A 15,193-nucleotide genomic window follows, 5' to 3' on the forward strand; every position below is an offset into this window, starting at 1 on the left:
TATTGAACCAGTCTTGGCCAGATGAAGCTCTTAAGCTCTCAAGGCTAAAACCCCAAGTTGTACGAGAGTCCTATGTAAGCAGCCACTGGCTTTCTCCCTCATCCAACCCCTGTATCACCACACCATCATACAGTGTATATGATCACTGCATTTACTACATTGAACTCTCTTACCGGTCTCCCTGCAACAGACTTGGGAGTTTCATTTTTAAATGTTTGAAAAACAGATCTAAGAAATAGTACCTTGTGATGTTAAAATTCAATATAATTCACCCTTCAGTGCAGTTTTATTAAAACGCACTCATACTCAGTTGTATACTTACTGTATATGGCTATTTTTGTGATACAAGGCACTATAATTAATAAGCTGCAACAGAGACCTTATCTCCTACAAAGCCTAAAATATTTGATATTTGACCCTTTTTGACCCATGTTCTAGAGTGACAGTTCAAATATCAACCCCTCTATGAAGCCTTCGCAAAACTACCTTCTCTCAACAGCTAACTAGTCCTTTCCTCCTCTGGGGTTCCAAAGCATTCTGTCATCATCTTGCAATTGCCAACCCTTTTCATCCCATAAAGGGATTTTTTCACTAAACTATTAATTTCTCAAGGGCAAAGCCTATCTAATTCATCTCTGAAAATCACAAATGCTGACAAGGCAGATATCCACCATTTGTTTAAAGAAATCAATAAAAGAATGAAAAACAGCTTAAAATGAAATTTGCCTTAAAAACCAGAATGAAGCTCAACAGTTATAGAAGTTGTCGTAATTATTCTAAGTTAGACCAAAATATCTAGTCTCTCACTAAGCACTATCAAAGTACTATTTTGGTCAAAGGCATAACAGTGATACTCACATATCTAAATATTACATTAGGTAAATTACATGAAGAATATTAAGATACATTAAGTGAAAAAGATTCCAACAGACTTACTTCTTCTAAAAGATTTTATTAGATAAAATAATCCAATAGTTAAGTCTTTCACTTCCACTAAAACCAAAGCTTCCCAAGAACAAAAACCAGTGGATTTATCTGTGACCCCTGACCCCAGAATAGACTAACAAAAAGTAGGCACAGTACTCAAAAACTTATTTGTGGTATGAACAAAGTGAGTGCAGATGAACAGGGCCATCTTCAGTTCTTGTTCAAACTGTTTTAAAACAATTCATCCAACCAGTCTGCTCTCTCACAATTCAGATGGGGAAATCATCAGTGTGTGATACCCCAAGTAGAACCCAATCTAAACAAGCCGTGTCCACCTGAACTCTGTCCCTTGGAGAAACTTGCCAAGAATCTCCAAGCCAGTTCTCCATTTTTTTTCTAGTCTCAACTTATGCTGTAAACTCAAGGCCTGGCACAGAGGAAAGTAAATCAGTCACAACAGCTCTAGTGCCACACACCAACATGTTCTGCAGACTGTAAGATTACTCCATCAAGCAAAACAGAGAGCAGGGGAGGTTAAAGCAGGAGGCTTGGTTAGTGCAGACTCTGGTTCAGATACTGCAGAAACATGTTGGCCAGCTGAGGCAGGTTCTCATTGTTGGGATGCATTTTGGTGTAGGAAATAAACTGGCGACGGAGGCGACTCAGTTCTGCCATGGTCAAAGCCCGGGTAAACTGCAGGTGCTCAGTGGTTCCAGGAAGCTTAAGCAAGTCTCCAGGAACCGCGCTCTTCTGGGCTTCCATCAATCCCGCCAACACCTGGCTCGTAATCTGATCCAACTGGTGCAGAAAGCTGCCAGAGGCAAGGGGCTGGGACTGTGTAGACTGATGGGGTGGGGGAGCCTGGTTCTCAAACAAGGCAGCCCGTATCTCTGCTAGGGGCAACGGCTCCTCTAAGCCCACCAACGTGAAGAGGGGCCGGTCCCAGCGGTTACGAGAGTCAGGAGCCTCAAAGCGCAGTGATAGGGCCTCCATAAGTTCAGGAGGATATACGGCACTTGAATCACCCTTTGCATCTTTATCGAAGTCTGGAGTCCCACGAGCTGGAAGATCTGGCGCCTTGGTATTCTCCTGCTCCAGTTCCTTAGGTACATTGACCTGGGTTCTTCCACTAACTACAAAGTCCACTGTTTGGGGTTCCCTGAGGGCACTGCTGCCAGCCGCCAGAGGTCTCCCTCTCTCCTCAGTGCGCGGCCTCCAACTCACACTGTCGTTCTGGCCTTGGTTGTCTGTCGCATCCGCCACCCGAGGTCCCCCGCTCACACCGCCGGGCCGCACGCAATATACCAAGCAGAGCGGGGTGCGCGCCGCCCGCGCGAGGCAGTAAAGCTCGTAGCGGAATCCCTTGATGTAGTTAAGCGAGTCGAGGATGACCACATCGTGGCGACTCAGGCGCCGCTCCACCGCAGCTCGCAGAGCGCCGCGCAACGCCTTCTCACGGGCCGAATCGCCGTACACGGTCGCGTCCTCCGTGCCCAGCACCGCCGCGTCATCCACCACGTACACCGCGCGGCCCTCGGCCGTCAGAGCCCCACGGAGCTCCTCCACGCGCCGGCTTTTGCCACTGTACGGCAGCCCGCAAAACACCACCAGCGGCATCCTTACAGGGCGCGGCCATATGCAACGGCGTAGCGTCAACTTCCGGGGCGTAAACGTCACGGACGCAAGCCGGAAAGGCAAACTGCACTTCCTGTCCCTCTCGAGGCTTAAAGGATCTATTGTTGCTATGGGAACCGCAACTAACTCTAGGACTTGCTATCTCAGAAAGGTGATGTTAACTAGAATGACAGCAGTTATTTATGTCAGATAGGCATCAAAAGAATGTGATTCTCCCTGTGGCCAAAAACAATGCCCAACCATTTTTAATAGGGCCTTAATGAGCACTATCAGCACTACATTCAGCTTGCAAAAGGAAAAGGACCATTCACAAATGTTAGTTCCACTTCATACCTTATACCCAGTGACTCTCAGTAACTGTTTACTCAATAACCTTTTCAATCATTTAACTTCTCCATGATTGGGAATTCTTTAATGAACATCAGGCAGTTCCCCCTATAGGAGGTTAAGGGTCTGAATGGGAAAAATCAAGCACCTATAAGCAGAGTAAGATAATACTATAATGGATAGAGTAGATTGGTATGTAAAAGTAGAGAAGAGGAAAACAAACTGCCCCTCAAAATTACTTAAGACTTTATCGAGGAATAGTCGTTGGATTTAGTACATGAAAAACTAACAATTTTTTCTCCTGGGTAAGGCTGCCCAATAAAATACAGGATGCATAGTTAAATTTGAACTTCAGAAAAGCAACAAAAAAAATGTTTTTAATATGTTTCAGATATTGAATAGGACATATTTAAAATTACTTCTTGCTTACCTGAAATTCAGATTTAACTGGGCATCCTTATTTTTATTTGTTAAATCTGGCAACCCTATTCTACAGAATGTGTGAGACTCAGAGCCATGAAGGTGTAGGATCTGTTCTAACAAGATACAGTTGACCCTCAAAAAATTATGGTTTTGGATTGCACAGATATACTTGTAATGCAGACTTTTTTTTTTAACAGCACAGTACTACAAATGTATTTTCTCTTCTTTATAATATTCTTAACATTTTCTTTTCTCTACCTTACTTTGTTGTAAGAATACAGTATGCAATACATATAACATACAAACTATGTGTTAATTGACTGTTTATGTTATCAGTAAGGCTTCCAGTCAACAGATTACTGGTAGTTAAGTTTTTGGGGCCTCGAAAGTTATATGCAGATTTTGACTAAGCGGGTGGTCAGCACCCCTAACTCCCCCAGCATTGTCCAAAAGTCAACTGTAATTTTGTAGGTGCAGAAGTGTGTGGGTCTCTGTGTCTCTCCAGTATACTCTAGTAGAGAACATTCAAATATTGGCTCTGTCACTTACCAGCTGTGTAATCTATTGACAAGTTATTTAATCATTGTGTATCTGAATTTCCTCTCCCATAAACAGTTCTTATTTCAAAGGCTGAACCTCATAGATTATAAGGATTAAATAATTTATTTAATAAATATAATTAATTAATTAATGCATGTAAAGCACTTAAATCAGTGCTTTAGCTTTCCCTCCCTTGCTCTGTCTTTTCTCCCTCCTTTATCAGTTATTTGCATCAGTGGATAGACTAAAAATAATTGAAAGTTAAGACTATTCAACTTGAGACTATTAGGCAATATAGTTTACTGGCTGAGTGCAGGCTCTGAATCCAGAGTGCCTGGGTTTGAATCTTGGCTCCACCATTTACTAGCTGTGTAATCTTAAGCAAGTTACCTAACTGCTCTGTGCTTTAGTTTTCTCATCTCTAAAATGAAGGTAACAGCAGTACCCACTACAGAAGAGCTGTTGTGAGAATTAAATGAGTTAATTCACATAATTCAGTGTCTGGTGCATAATAAGCACTTAGTAGTAGTAGTAGTAGTAGTAGTAGTAGTAGTGTTATCATCAGGCAACTACTCAGTTCTGGCTGTTTTGGCATAACCTTCACCTGTAATTAATGTTAAGTTGATGGCTGGAAAATGTTTTGCTAGCATCTATAACCTACTGAATGTATTTTTTTTAAAAGTAATCTCTAGGCCCAACCTGGGTAAGAAGCCTTACCAATAACATAAACACGCTCTATCCAACTGAGCCAGCCAGGCACCCCTTCCCCGAAAAATAACCTAAACCATATCTTGTACCTGGCAGCTGCTTCCTTCTTCCCATCTTCTAGTGTCCTCCAATGAATGTGATCTCCAAAACCTGGAAGGAAAGAGCCTTATAAACATACACTGGTGAACAAAGGACAAAGACCCAAAAAAGAAACGTGGCCTATTCATAAAATATGCATAAAAAATCTTTCCTTTGTCAAGAGCTTCATGTTCAAGTCCCAGCTCCACCACTTTCTAGGTATATGGGACCATGAACAGTCCCATACCTCAAGCCTCAGTTTTCTTTCATACCTATAAAATAGAGATGACACCACGTAATTCATAGTTTTAAGGAGATTAAATAATGGCTGTGAAATGCTTTGTAAACTAACACCGAGTATGTAAATAATACTGTAAGAATGAATGAGAATTTTCCATAAAGAAAACATAAAGTAGGTCATACAAATCACTACTAGTTGGATACAATACAGCAACATAGGTTTAGGGTCAGAAATACATGGGGGGGGCGCCTGGGTGACTCAGTGGGTTAAGCCTCTGCCTTCGCTCAGGTCATGATCTCAGGATCCCGGGATTGAGCCCCGCATTGGGCTGTCTGCTCGCCGGGAAGCCTGCTTCCCCCTCTCTCTTTGCCTGCCTCTCTGCCTACTTGTGATCTTTCTCTCTGTCAAATAAATAAATAAAATCTTAAAAAAAAAAAAAAAAAAGAAAAGAAATACATGGGTATGTGACTCCACTTCCTATTAAATGTGTGAATGTAGCAAATTCTCCAAGTCCCAATTTCCTCATCTTTAAAGTCAAGATAATAATAGCTACCTCTTAGTGTTGGTGTGAAGATTAAATGAGATAATGTATTTAAAGCTACTCTTACTATTCCCCTCACTTCTGCCAGAGTGATCTTTTAAAATCACATCTCTGCTGAGTAAAAACGTTTCAGAGGCTCTCCAATTACCTAAAAGGAAAGGTTAAACTCTGGTAGCATGACTTACAAAGGCTTTCAGAATCTGCCCATCTCCCAAGGCTCACTTTCTATGCTTTGTCTAAAATCCTATATACAGGGCGCCTGGGTGGCTCAGTGGTTAGGCCGCTGCCTTCGGCTCAGGTCATGATCTCAGGGTCCTGGGATCGAGTCCCGCATCGGGCTCTCTGCTTGGCGGGGAGCCTGCTTCCTCCTCTCTCTCTCTCTGCCTGCCTCTCTGCCTACTTGTGATTTCTCTCTGTCGAATAAATAAATAAAATCTTTAAAATCCTATATACAAAACTACTTTCATTTCCTTAAACTGGCTGCCTCCTTGATCTTCCACCCTCACTTCCAATTCATTCTTCAAGTACAAATCTGGAGGGCATCTTTACTTCTGGTAAATCTTCCCTGACTCCCAGGGTGTCTGGGTGGCTCAGTTAAGCATCCGACTTCAGCTCAGATCATGATCGCACTGTCCTGGGATTGAGCCCAGCATTAGGCTCTCTGCCCAGTGGGGAGTCTACTTTTCCCTCTGCCCCTCCCCCTCCTCCTGTGATCATGCCCAAGCGCTCATTCTCTCTCAAATAAATAAAATATTTTTTAAAAAATTTTACTCTAACTCCCAAACACCACCTTTTTGCCTCATCACAGCACTTCCCAGGCTGAACTGTGTTTATATAACACATAACATTTGTATATGTTTATATAACACATAAACTGTGTTTATGTGCCTGTCTCCCTCACTCTAAAGGGAATTCCCTAAGGGCCGAAGCCATATCTATCTTATTCCTTCCAGCTTCCCCAGCATTGAGCACTACACATGGCCATAGTAAGTGCTCCATAAAAATATTTATTGAGGGGCACCTGGGTGGCTCAGTGGGTTAAACCTCAGCCTTCAGCTCAAGTCATGATCTCAGGTTCTGGGATCGAGCCCCACATCAGGCTCTCTGCTCAGCAGAAAGCCTGCTTCCCCCTCCCTCCCTCTCTCTGCCTGCCTCTCTGCCTACTTGTGATCTCTGTCAAATAAATAAATAAAATCTTAAAAAATATATTTATTGAGTAAATGAATCTTATTTAGGCCATATCAGGTAAATGACTTAATTTTATATCTGGAAAATGTAAGTGATCATAATAATGTTGTCATTTATTGGTCACCTTATGTGTACTTGTGTTAAATACACATTATCTCATTTAAATTTGGCTTGAATAACACTTTCTATATTTCCCTATACTTCTGTTTTCTCATCAGTAAAATAGGTATAATAATATCTACATCTCATAAGATTGTTACTGAATATTACACAAGAAATACTATATATATATCAGTACACTGCTTAGCATTTTATAAATGATCAATAAAGAGCAGCTTTGTTTGTTATTCTTGACAGCTTGAGACTTCAAAGGCTCAGAGAAGTTATATAACATGTACCAGGTCACAGAGCTGGTAAATGGCCATGCTGGGATTTAAACTTCAATTTTATGACATCTCAGTTTTTATACTATCTTTCGGGCTTTTCTTTCCCTGAAATAAATTCAAATTTCCATCACTGTTACCACAGAGGAATAAACAGATCATCCAGATTAGCAAAGGGATGCAGTGTCCAAACTAATCATCATCACTTTTCATTCCCAACAGCAAGAGTTGCTAGCCAAGAGAAAATGTGTCATTTGCCTAGGGCCCAAAGTCTAAACCTGATGAGTCAATGATTAAGTGAGAGTGAAACTGGGAGAATTGGAAGGTGCCTAATGTGACTAATCCCCACCATTCTACCTGTCAACACTTAAACTGAGGCAACTGAATCCTACTTTGGTGGAATGCCCAACTAGATAGTCTGGAGGGATAGTCACCTACAAAACAATAAAATCCCGACAAAATGGAATTCCAGAATGTGCTCACTAAGCTTACAGGGATAAACACAAAATAAGCTAAAACCAGATGAGGAATAGTGAGCCACAAGCAAAAGGGAAGACTGATCTGAAGATAAAGCATTACAATAGAGCAAAATGGAGGAGATAAATCTGAGACTCGATAATAAACCAACTCAAAAAAGACTAAAGTGATAACACCTCCAGGTTTCCAGATAAATAAATGCCAAGTCTTTCTAGGGGAAAGTACTTCCCTGTTTAGGCCTCCAGAATAGCCACAGATAAACAATTACGAGTTCACAATCCTAGATCCCCACGCATGTAAGAAAACAAGCCACCACAATTAAGAATCAGCAAAAGCAACAAATAGATTTAGACTTTTAAGGACTCACATACTAGAATTATCAGCCATAGGATATAAAATAACTACGTGTGAACATTTGAAGAAATAACACAAGGGATCACAAAAATGGGAATGCAACACGGAATGAACAGGCAAATCTGTAAGTCACCAAACAGAACTTTCGGAAATTAAAAATATAGGAGTGCCTGGTGGTTCATTTGGTGGAGCATCTGACCCTTGGTCTCAGGGTTATGAGTTCAAGCCCCACATTGGGCTTGGAGCCTACTTTAAAAAAAAAAAAAATGGGGGGGGGGGTTCCTCGGTAGCTCAGTTGGTCAAGTGTCTGGCTCTTGATTTCAGCTCAGATTATGATCTTAGGTCGTAAGACTGAGCTCCACACTGGGCATACAGCCTGCCTGGGATTCCTTCTCCCTTTCCCTTTGCCCCTGCCTGCCTCCCTTTCTCTCTTTGTCTCAAAAAAGGGAGGTGGGGGGGCGCCTGTGTGGCTCAGTGGGTTAAAGCCTCTGTCTTCGGCTCAGGTCATGATCTCAGGATCCTGGGATTGAGCCCCACACCGGGCTCTCTGCTCGGCAGGAAGTCTGCTCTCTCTCTCTCTCTCTATCTCTGCCTGCCTCTCTGCCTACTTGTCTGTCAAATAAATAAATAAATAAATCTTTAAAAGAAAGAAAAGAAAAATCTTGAAATATAAAATCAATGGACATTCAGTAATAAAAAGAAATGAGCTATTCAGCCACAAAAAGGCACAGAGGAAACTTAAATGCATATTGCTAAGTGAACAATGTCAACGTGAAAAGGCTATATATGATTCCAACTACATGACATTCTGAAAAAAGCAAAAATATGAAGACTGTAAAAAGATCAGTGGTTGCCAGGGGTTCACAAGTGAGGGAGGGATGAGTAGGTGGAACACAGAATTTTTATAGCAGTGAGACTATTCTGTATGTTCTGTAATGGCAGATATATGTTATTATGGACTAAATTGTGTCTACCCCACCAAATTGGTCTGTTGAAGTCCTAAACCACATACCTTAGAACAGGATTATATTTGGAGACAGGGTTTTTCAAGAGGTAATTAAACTGAAATGAGGTCATTAGTGTGGGTGTTAATCCATTTTAACTGCTGTCCTACAAAGAGATTAGGACATAGACACATATAAAGGGAAGACCAAGTGAAGACACAGAAAGACAGCCATCTACAAGTAGAAACCAATCCTTCCAACCACTTGATCTTGAACTTCTAGTCTCCAGATTTTGAGAAAATAAATTTCTGTTGTTTAACGAAGTCTGTAGAATCTGTTATGGCACCCCTAGCAAATTCATACATATCTCATTATACACTTGTCAAATACCATAGAATGTACAGCACAAAGGTGAACCCTAATGTAAACCATGGACTTTAGTTAATAATAATGTATCAATACTGGATCATCAATTTTAACAAACGTACCATGCAAATGTAAGATGTTAATAATAGAGAAAACTGGGAGTAGTGAAAGTGAGGTAACTCTATTCTCACCTCAATTTTTTTTATAGACATTACACTGTTCAAAAAATAAATTCTGTAACTTAAAAAAAATTTCAATGGAGGGGTGCCTGGCTGACTCAGGTGGAAGAGTGAGTGATTCTTGATCTCGGGGTTGAGTTTGAGCCCCATGTGGGGTATAGAGATTTAAAATATTAAACTTTTTTTTAAATAAATGAACTTTAAAAAAAATTTTTTAAAAACTAAATTCAATGGATAGGTTGAAAGAGCAAATTAGAGACAAGTGGAGAGATAAATCAAAGTTATCCAGACTACAGCACAGAGAGATAAGAAGAGAGAAAATGTGAAGAGGCCAAGAGGTACTGAGTAGACAAAGAAAGCTAGTATAAAAATGCTAGAGTTTCAGGAGCACCTCAGTGGCTCAGTCAGTTGAGCATCAGACTCCTGAATTTGGCTCAGGTCATGATCTCAGGGTCGTGCTAGAAGGTGGGTAGATGTAGTTATGACAATTTTTGAAAGTCCTCTCCAACTGCTTCTGTTTTCTGTTACGTAGGAAGCATGGTCACCTGGTGAGAGCAAAGATTGTAGAGGAAGTACTGGGAAATAACTTCCCAAGACAAAGGGAAATATGAAATAATCCCCTTGGAGAGAATAAACAGAGAAACTAAAAGAATGAATAAAGGGCATATTTCAGGAAGAAAATGATTCCAGAAGAAAACCTAGGTACAAGGAGTAGTGAGCAAATACACTGACAAACATGTAGATAAATCTAAATATTATCTGTACAAAGAATGCTAATGGTCAATTTGTAGAGTTAAAAGACAAAAGTAAAGCCCTGAATACCTGCTTGTAAGTAAAGAGGGGAAAACTTAAGTTGAAATGTTTTAAGACCCTCTTACCATTGGAGGGTTAAGATATTAATGTTAGATTTTGTAAGTATGCAAGTAAAATTTCAAAAATAACCACCTAAGGGGCCTAGGTGGCTCAGCTGTTAAGCAGCTGTCTTCAGCTCAGGTCATGATCCTGGGGTCCTGGGATTGAGCCCCGAGTTAGGCTCCCTGCTCCACAGGAAGCCTGCTTCTCCCTCTCCCACTCCACCTGCTTGTGTTTCCTCTCTCACTATGTCACTCTCTCTGTCAAATAAATAAAATCTTAAAAAAAAAAAGTAACTACCAAAAGAACAGAACTAGAGAACCAACTTTCAAACTAATAATGGAGATAAAACAAAAAAGAACAATAAAATACTCAATCCCTAAAGAAAAGGGAAGAAAAAAGGCACAAAGCTTGTAAAAAATGCAGTGCAAACTGGATGAAAGAAATAAGACCAGCTCTGTCAGGGTGCCTGGGTGGCTCAATCGGTTAAGTGTCCAACTCTTGATTTTGGTTCAGGTCATGATCTCAGGGTTGTGAGATGGAGCCCTGTGTCAGAAGGCACACTCAGAACAAAGTCTGCTTGTCCCTCTCCCTCTGCTCCTCCCCCAAGCCCTCGTGCTCTCTTAAATAAATAAATAAAATCTTTTTTTAAAGAGACCAGCTCTGTTAATAATCACATAAAAATAAGTAGGCTAAACTTATTTATTTAACTTATTAAGTTAAAGTTAAAAGAAATTGTCAGAATTTAGTTAAAAAACAAAACAAAACAAAAAACTACCCTTGAGGGCGCCTGGGTGGCTCAGTGGGTTAAGCTGATGCCTTCGGCTCAGGTCATGATCTCAGGGTCTTGGGATCGAGTCCTGCATCGGGCTCTCTGCTCTGCTTCCCTCTGTCTCTCTCTCTCTGCCTGCCTCTCCATCTACTTGTGATCTCTGTCAAATAAATAAATAAATAATCTTAAAAAAAAAAAAAAAAAAGATTTAAAACAGGAACTTGAAAAAGTTCAAAGTAAGTTGATTGAAACTATGTATTGGGCAAATGTCACCCAAGAGAAAGTCAGAGAAGCTAGATTAGTATCAGGTAAAATTAAATTTCTCCATACATCTGAGCTACTAAGAAGCTAGCTGACAGAGCTAAAAGTCATAGGAGGTTTTACTAAAAGACACCCTGTTCAAGCACCATTCAATAGAACTTTCTACAGTGATGAAAATGTTCTATACCTACCCTATTCAAGATAGCCACTAGCCACAAGTAGCTACTGAATACCTGACACAGGCTGACTGCTGGCTGACAGTGTCAGTTGGCTGACACAACTTTAAAGATGAATTTATCATTTTAATTAATTTAAAACTTAGGAGTGATATGTGGCTAGTGCTACTTTATTAGGAAGCACAAACCTAGAGATTAATGCAATCCTCTCATATTAGGAAGGCCTAGGAAAAAGAAAAAGCTGGGGCACCTGGGTGGCTCAGTGGGTTAAGCCGCTGCCTTCAGCTCAGGTCATGATCTCAGGGTCCTGGGATCAAGTCCCGCATCGGGCTCTCTGCTCTGCAGGGAGCCTGCTTCCTTCTCTCCCTCTCTCTGCCTGCCTGTCTGCCTGCTTGTGATCTCTGTCTGTCAAATAAATAAATAAAATCTTTAAAAAAAAAAAAGAAAGAAAAAAAAGAAAAGGCTACCCAAAAACTACATAGTAAGCCACAACCAAAATTTAGATCTCCTGATTACTAATTAACATGTTTTCCCAGTGATCCAACATGTGCGTAGCTGCCCTACTGCATTATCCCTAAGAGTAAGCCTAGAGGTATAGTTTGAAACAATTCACCTGGAAAGGACCTGCAGTTCCACCGGGGAAAAGACATCTGAAAGTCAGTGCAACAAGCCCCTCCCACAGAAGATTAGCAAGAACATCTGGCTAAAAACCAACTTTAACAACCACACAGAACTGCAAAACTCCAGCATGAAAGGAAAATAGTAATATATATATATATATATATCGGGTTTTTTCCCTTCACGATTATTTAGTCTTTCAATCTTAATTTTTTGGTTCTCTTTCCTTTTTCAACCAATAGCTTATTTTATTAACTCTTTTTAAAAATCTTTATTAATTTTCATTTTTGCACTTAAAGTCTATCCTTTCATTGTATTTCATTTTATTTTTGTATCTATATAAGTTTTTCTTCCTTTACAATTTTGGGATGTAGTTTCTTCCAAAAAAGAGACCAAAAATACACTCAGGATATAGTGTATTGCTCTGTTCTGTTCATCTGTCTATTTCTATTCCTTTTTTCTTTGTGTGTGTGTCTTTTAATTTTCATTTTTACAGTTACATTCTATTCTTCCACTATATTTAATTTTATGTTTATACATACATAAGTTTTTCTTTTACAATTTGGGGATCTAGTTCTCTAACAAAAACACCAAAATACACACAGGATCCAGTATATTGCTCTGTTCTGTTCATCTGTCTGATTATAGTCTCTTTTTATTTTTTTATTTTTTTTGATTTTGTGTCTTTTCTGATTTGTTTGGTGTATACTTCTCTAGGGTTGTTGTTGCCATTTTAATATTTTGTTTTCTTGTTCATCTATTCTACTCTGGACAGGATGACAAGATGGAAAAACTTACCTCAAAAAAGAGAACAAGAGGTAGTACTAACTGCTAGGGACCTAATCAGTATGGACATTAGTAAGATGTCAGAACTAGAGTTCAGAATGATGATTATAAAGTTGGGCTCAGGGCGACTGGGTGGCTCAGTGGGCTGAAGTCTCTGCCTTCAGCTCAGGTCATGGTCCCAGGGTCCTGGGATCGAGCCCCACATCGGGCTCTCTGCTCAGCAGGGAGCCTGCTTCCTCCTCTCTCTCTCTGCCTGCCTCTCTGCCTACTTGTGATCTCTGTTTTCTGTCAAATAAATAAATAATCTTAAAAAAAAAAAAGATACCAGTTGGGCTTGATAAAACCATAAAAGACACTAAAGAATCTCTTTCTTGAGAAATAAAAGAACTAAAATCACAAAAAGTCAAAATCAAGAAGGCTTTTAATGAGATACAATAAAAAGTGGAAGTTCTAACTACTAGGATATATGAGGCAGAAGAGAGAATTAGTGATATAGTAGACCAAATGATGGAGAGTAAAGAAGCTGAGAGAGAGATAAACAATTACTGGATCCTGAGGGGAGAATTTGTGAGATAAGTGATTTTATAAAGCTAAAAAAATTAGAATAATTGGGATCCTAGAATAGGAAAGTGAAAGGGGGGTATACTGAAGCTAATTATAGCAGAGAACTTCTCTAATCTGTGGCAGGAAACAGGCATACAAGTCCAGGAGGCACAGAGAACCCCCCTCAAAAATTAGAAAAAAAAAAAATAGGTCAACACCCTAACATATAATTGCAAATCTCAGAGACAACGGGAAAATCCTGAAAGCAGCTCGGGACAAGAGGTCCGTAACCTAGAAACATTCGACCAGCAGTAGGCCAAACCACAGAGACCGGGCACACCAGGAAGGACCGGCAGGATATATTCAGGATGCTGAATGAGAAAAATATGAGCCACAAATACTTTATCCAGTAATGATGTCATTCAAAATAGAAGGAGAGATAAAAAGCTTCCAGGACAAACAGAAACTAAAAGAATTTGTGATCACTAAACCAGCCCTGCAAGAAATATTAAAAGGGATCCCTTAAGTGAAGAGAGAGTCCAAAAGTAACACAGACCAGAAAAGAACAGAGACAATCTACAGTAACAGGTATACTTTGTATTACTTTACAGGTAATATAATGGCATTAAATTCCTATCTTTCAATAGTTACTCTGAATGTAAATGGGCTAAATGCCCCAATCAAAAGACACAGGGTATCAGATTGGATAAAAATGAAGGACCCATTGATATGCTGTATGCAAGAGACTCATTTTTAGACCCAAAGGCACCTCCAGATTTAAAGTGAGGGGGTGGAAACCATTTATCATGGTAATGGACCTCAAAAGAAAGCTGGGGTAGCAATCCTCATGTCAGACAAACTAGATTTTAAACGAAAAACTGTAGTAAGAGATGTAGAGGGACACTATATCATACTTAAAAGGTCTATCCAACAATAAGATCTAACAATTTTGAATAGTTATGCCCCCAACGTGGGAGCAGCCAATTATAAAAACCAATTAATAACCAAAGTAAAGAAACACATTAATAATAATACATTAATAGTAGGGGACTTCAACACCCCAATCACAGCAAAGGACAATCATCTAACCAGAAGATCAACCAGGAAACAAGGGCTTTGAATGACACACTGGACCAGATGGACTTCACAGATATATTCAGAACATTCCATCCTAAAACAACAGAATACTCATTCTTCTCAAGTGCACATAGAACATTCTCCAGAATAGATCACATACTGGGTCACAAACCAAGTCTCAACTGATAACAAAAGACTGAGATTATTCTCTGCATATTTTCAGATCACAATGCTCTGAAACTTGAACTCAATCACAGGAGGAAATTTGGAAGGAACTCAAACACTTGGCGGTTAAAGAGGATCCTGCTAAAGAAAGATGGGTGAATGAGGAAATTAAAGAAGAATTTTTAAAATTTGAATGAACATTTGAATGAAAATGAAAAAACATTTGCTGTATCCTCTGGGATACAGCAAAGGCAGTGCTAAGAGGGAAGTACATTGCAATACAAGACTGTCTCAAAAAAATTAGAAAAATCCCAAATACACAAGCTAACTTTACACCTAAAGGACCTGGAGAAAGAACAGCAAATAAAACCTAAACCCAGCAGAAGAGAAATAATAAAGATTAAAGCAGAAATCAATGAAATAGAAACCAAAAGAATAGCAGAACAGATTAAAAAAAAAAAAAAAAACTAAGAGCTGGTTCTTTGAAAGAATTAATAAGGTCAATAAATCCCAGGCAATCAAAAAGAAAAAAGACCCAAATAAATAAAATCATGAATGAAAGAGGAGCGATCACAACCAACACCAAAGAAATACAATCAATTATAAGAACATATTATGAACAACTATATGCC

The 15,193-nt window shown here is 39.6% G+C and overlaps 2 protein-coding genes across 2 annotated transcripts in view; both read right to left on the reverse strand.

Moving 5' to 3' along the window:
• TXNDC12 (thioredoxin domain containing 12) overlaps positions 1 to 15,193 on the reverse strand; it is a 32,558-nt gene that overhangs the window by 8,175 nt on the left and 9,190 nt on the right. Inside the window, exon 2 of the mRNA XM_004774471.3 lies at positions 4,650 to 4,710. Coding sequence (XP_004774528.1) covers positions 4,650 to 4,710 — 61 coding nt within the window. The remainder of the gene's footprint in view (positions 1 to 4,649; positions 4,711 to 15,193) is intronic.
• KTI12 (KTI12 chromatin associated homolog) lies at positions 933 to 3,297 on the reverse strand. The gene has a single exon (XM_004774470.3). It carries the CDS (start codon positions 2,542 to 2,544, stop codon positions 1,480 to 1,482), a length of 1,065 nt encoding a protein of 354 aa, XP_004774527.1. The 5' UTR covers positions 2,545 to 3,297; the 3' UTR covers positions 933 to 1,479.

This window comes from Mustela putorius, unplaced genomic scaffold, assembly GCF_011764305.1.
Source record: "Mustela putorius furo isolate JIRA1106 unplaced genomic scaffold, ASM1176430v1.1 tig00003853_pilon_pilon_pilon, whole genome shotgun sequence".
In the NCBI taxonomy this organism is placed as follows: domain Eukaryota; kingdom Metazoa; phylum Chordata; class Mammalia; order Carnivora; family Mustelidae; genus Mustela; species Mustela putorius.

What these genes read in the sequence shown, in the direction of transcription:
- KTI12 (XM_004774470.3), bottom strand. Translation starts at nt 2,544, where the DNA reads ATGCCGCTGGTGGTGTTTTGCGGGCTGCCGTACAGTGGCAAAAGCCGG.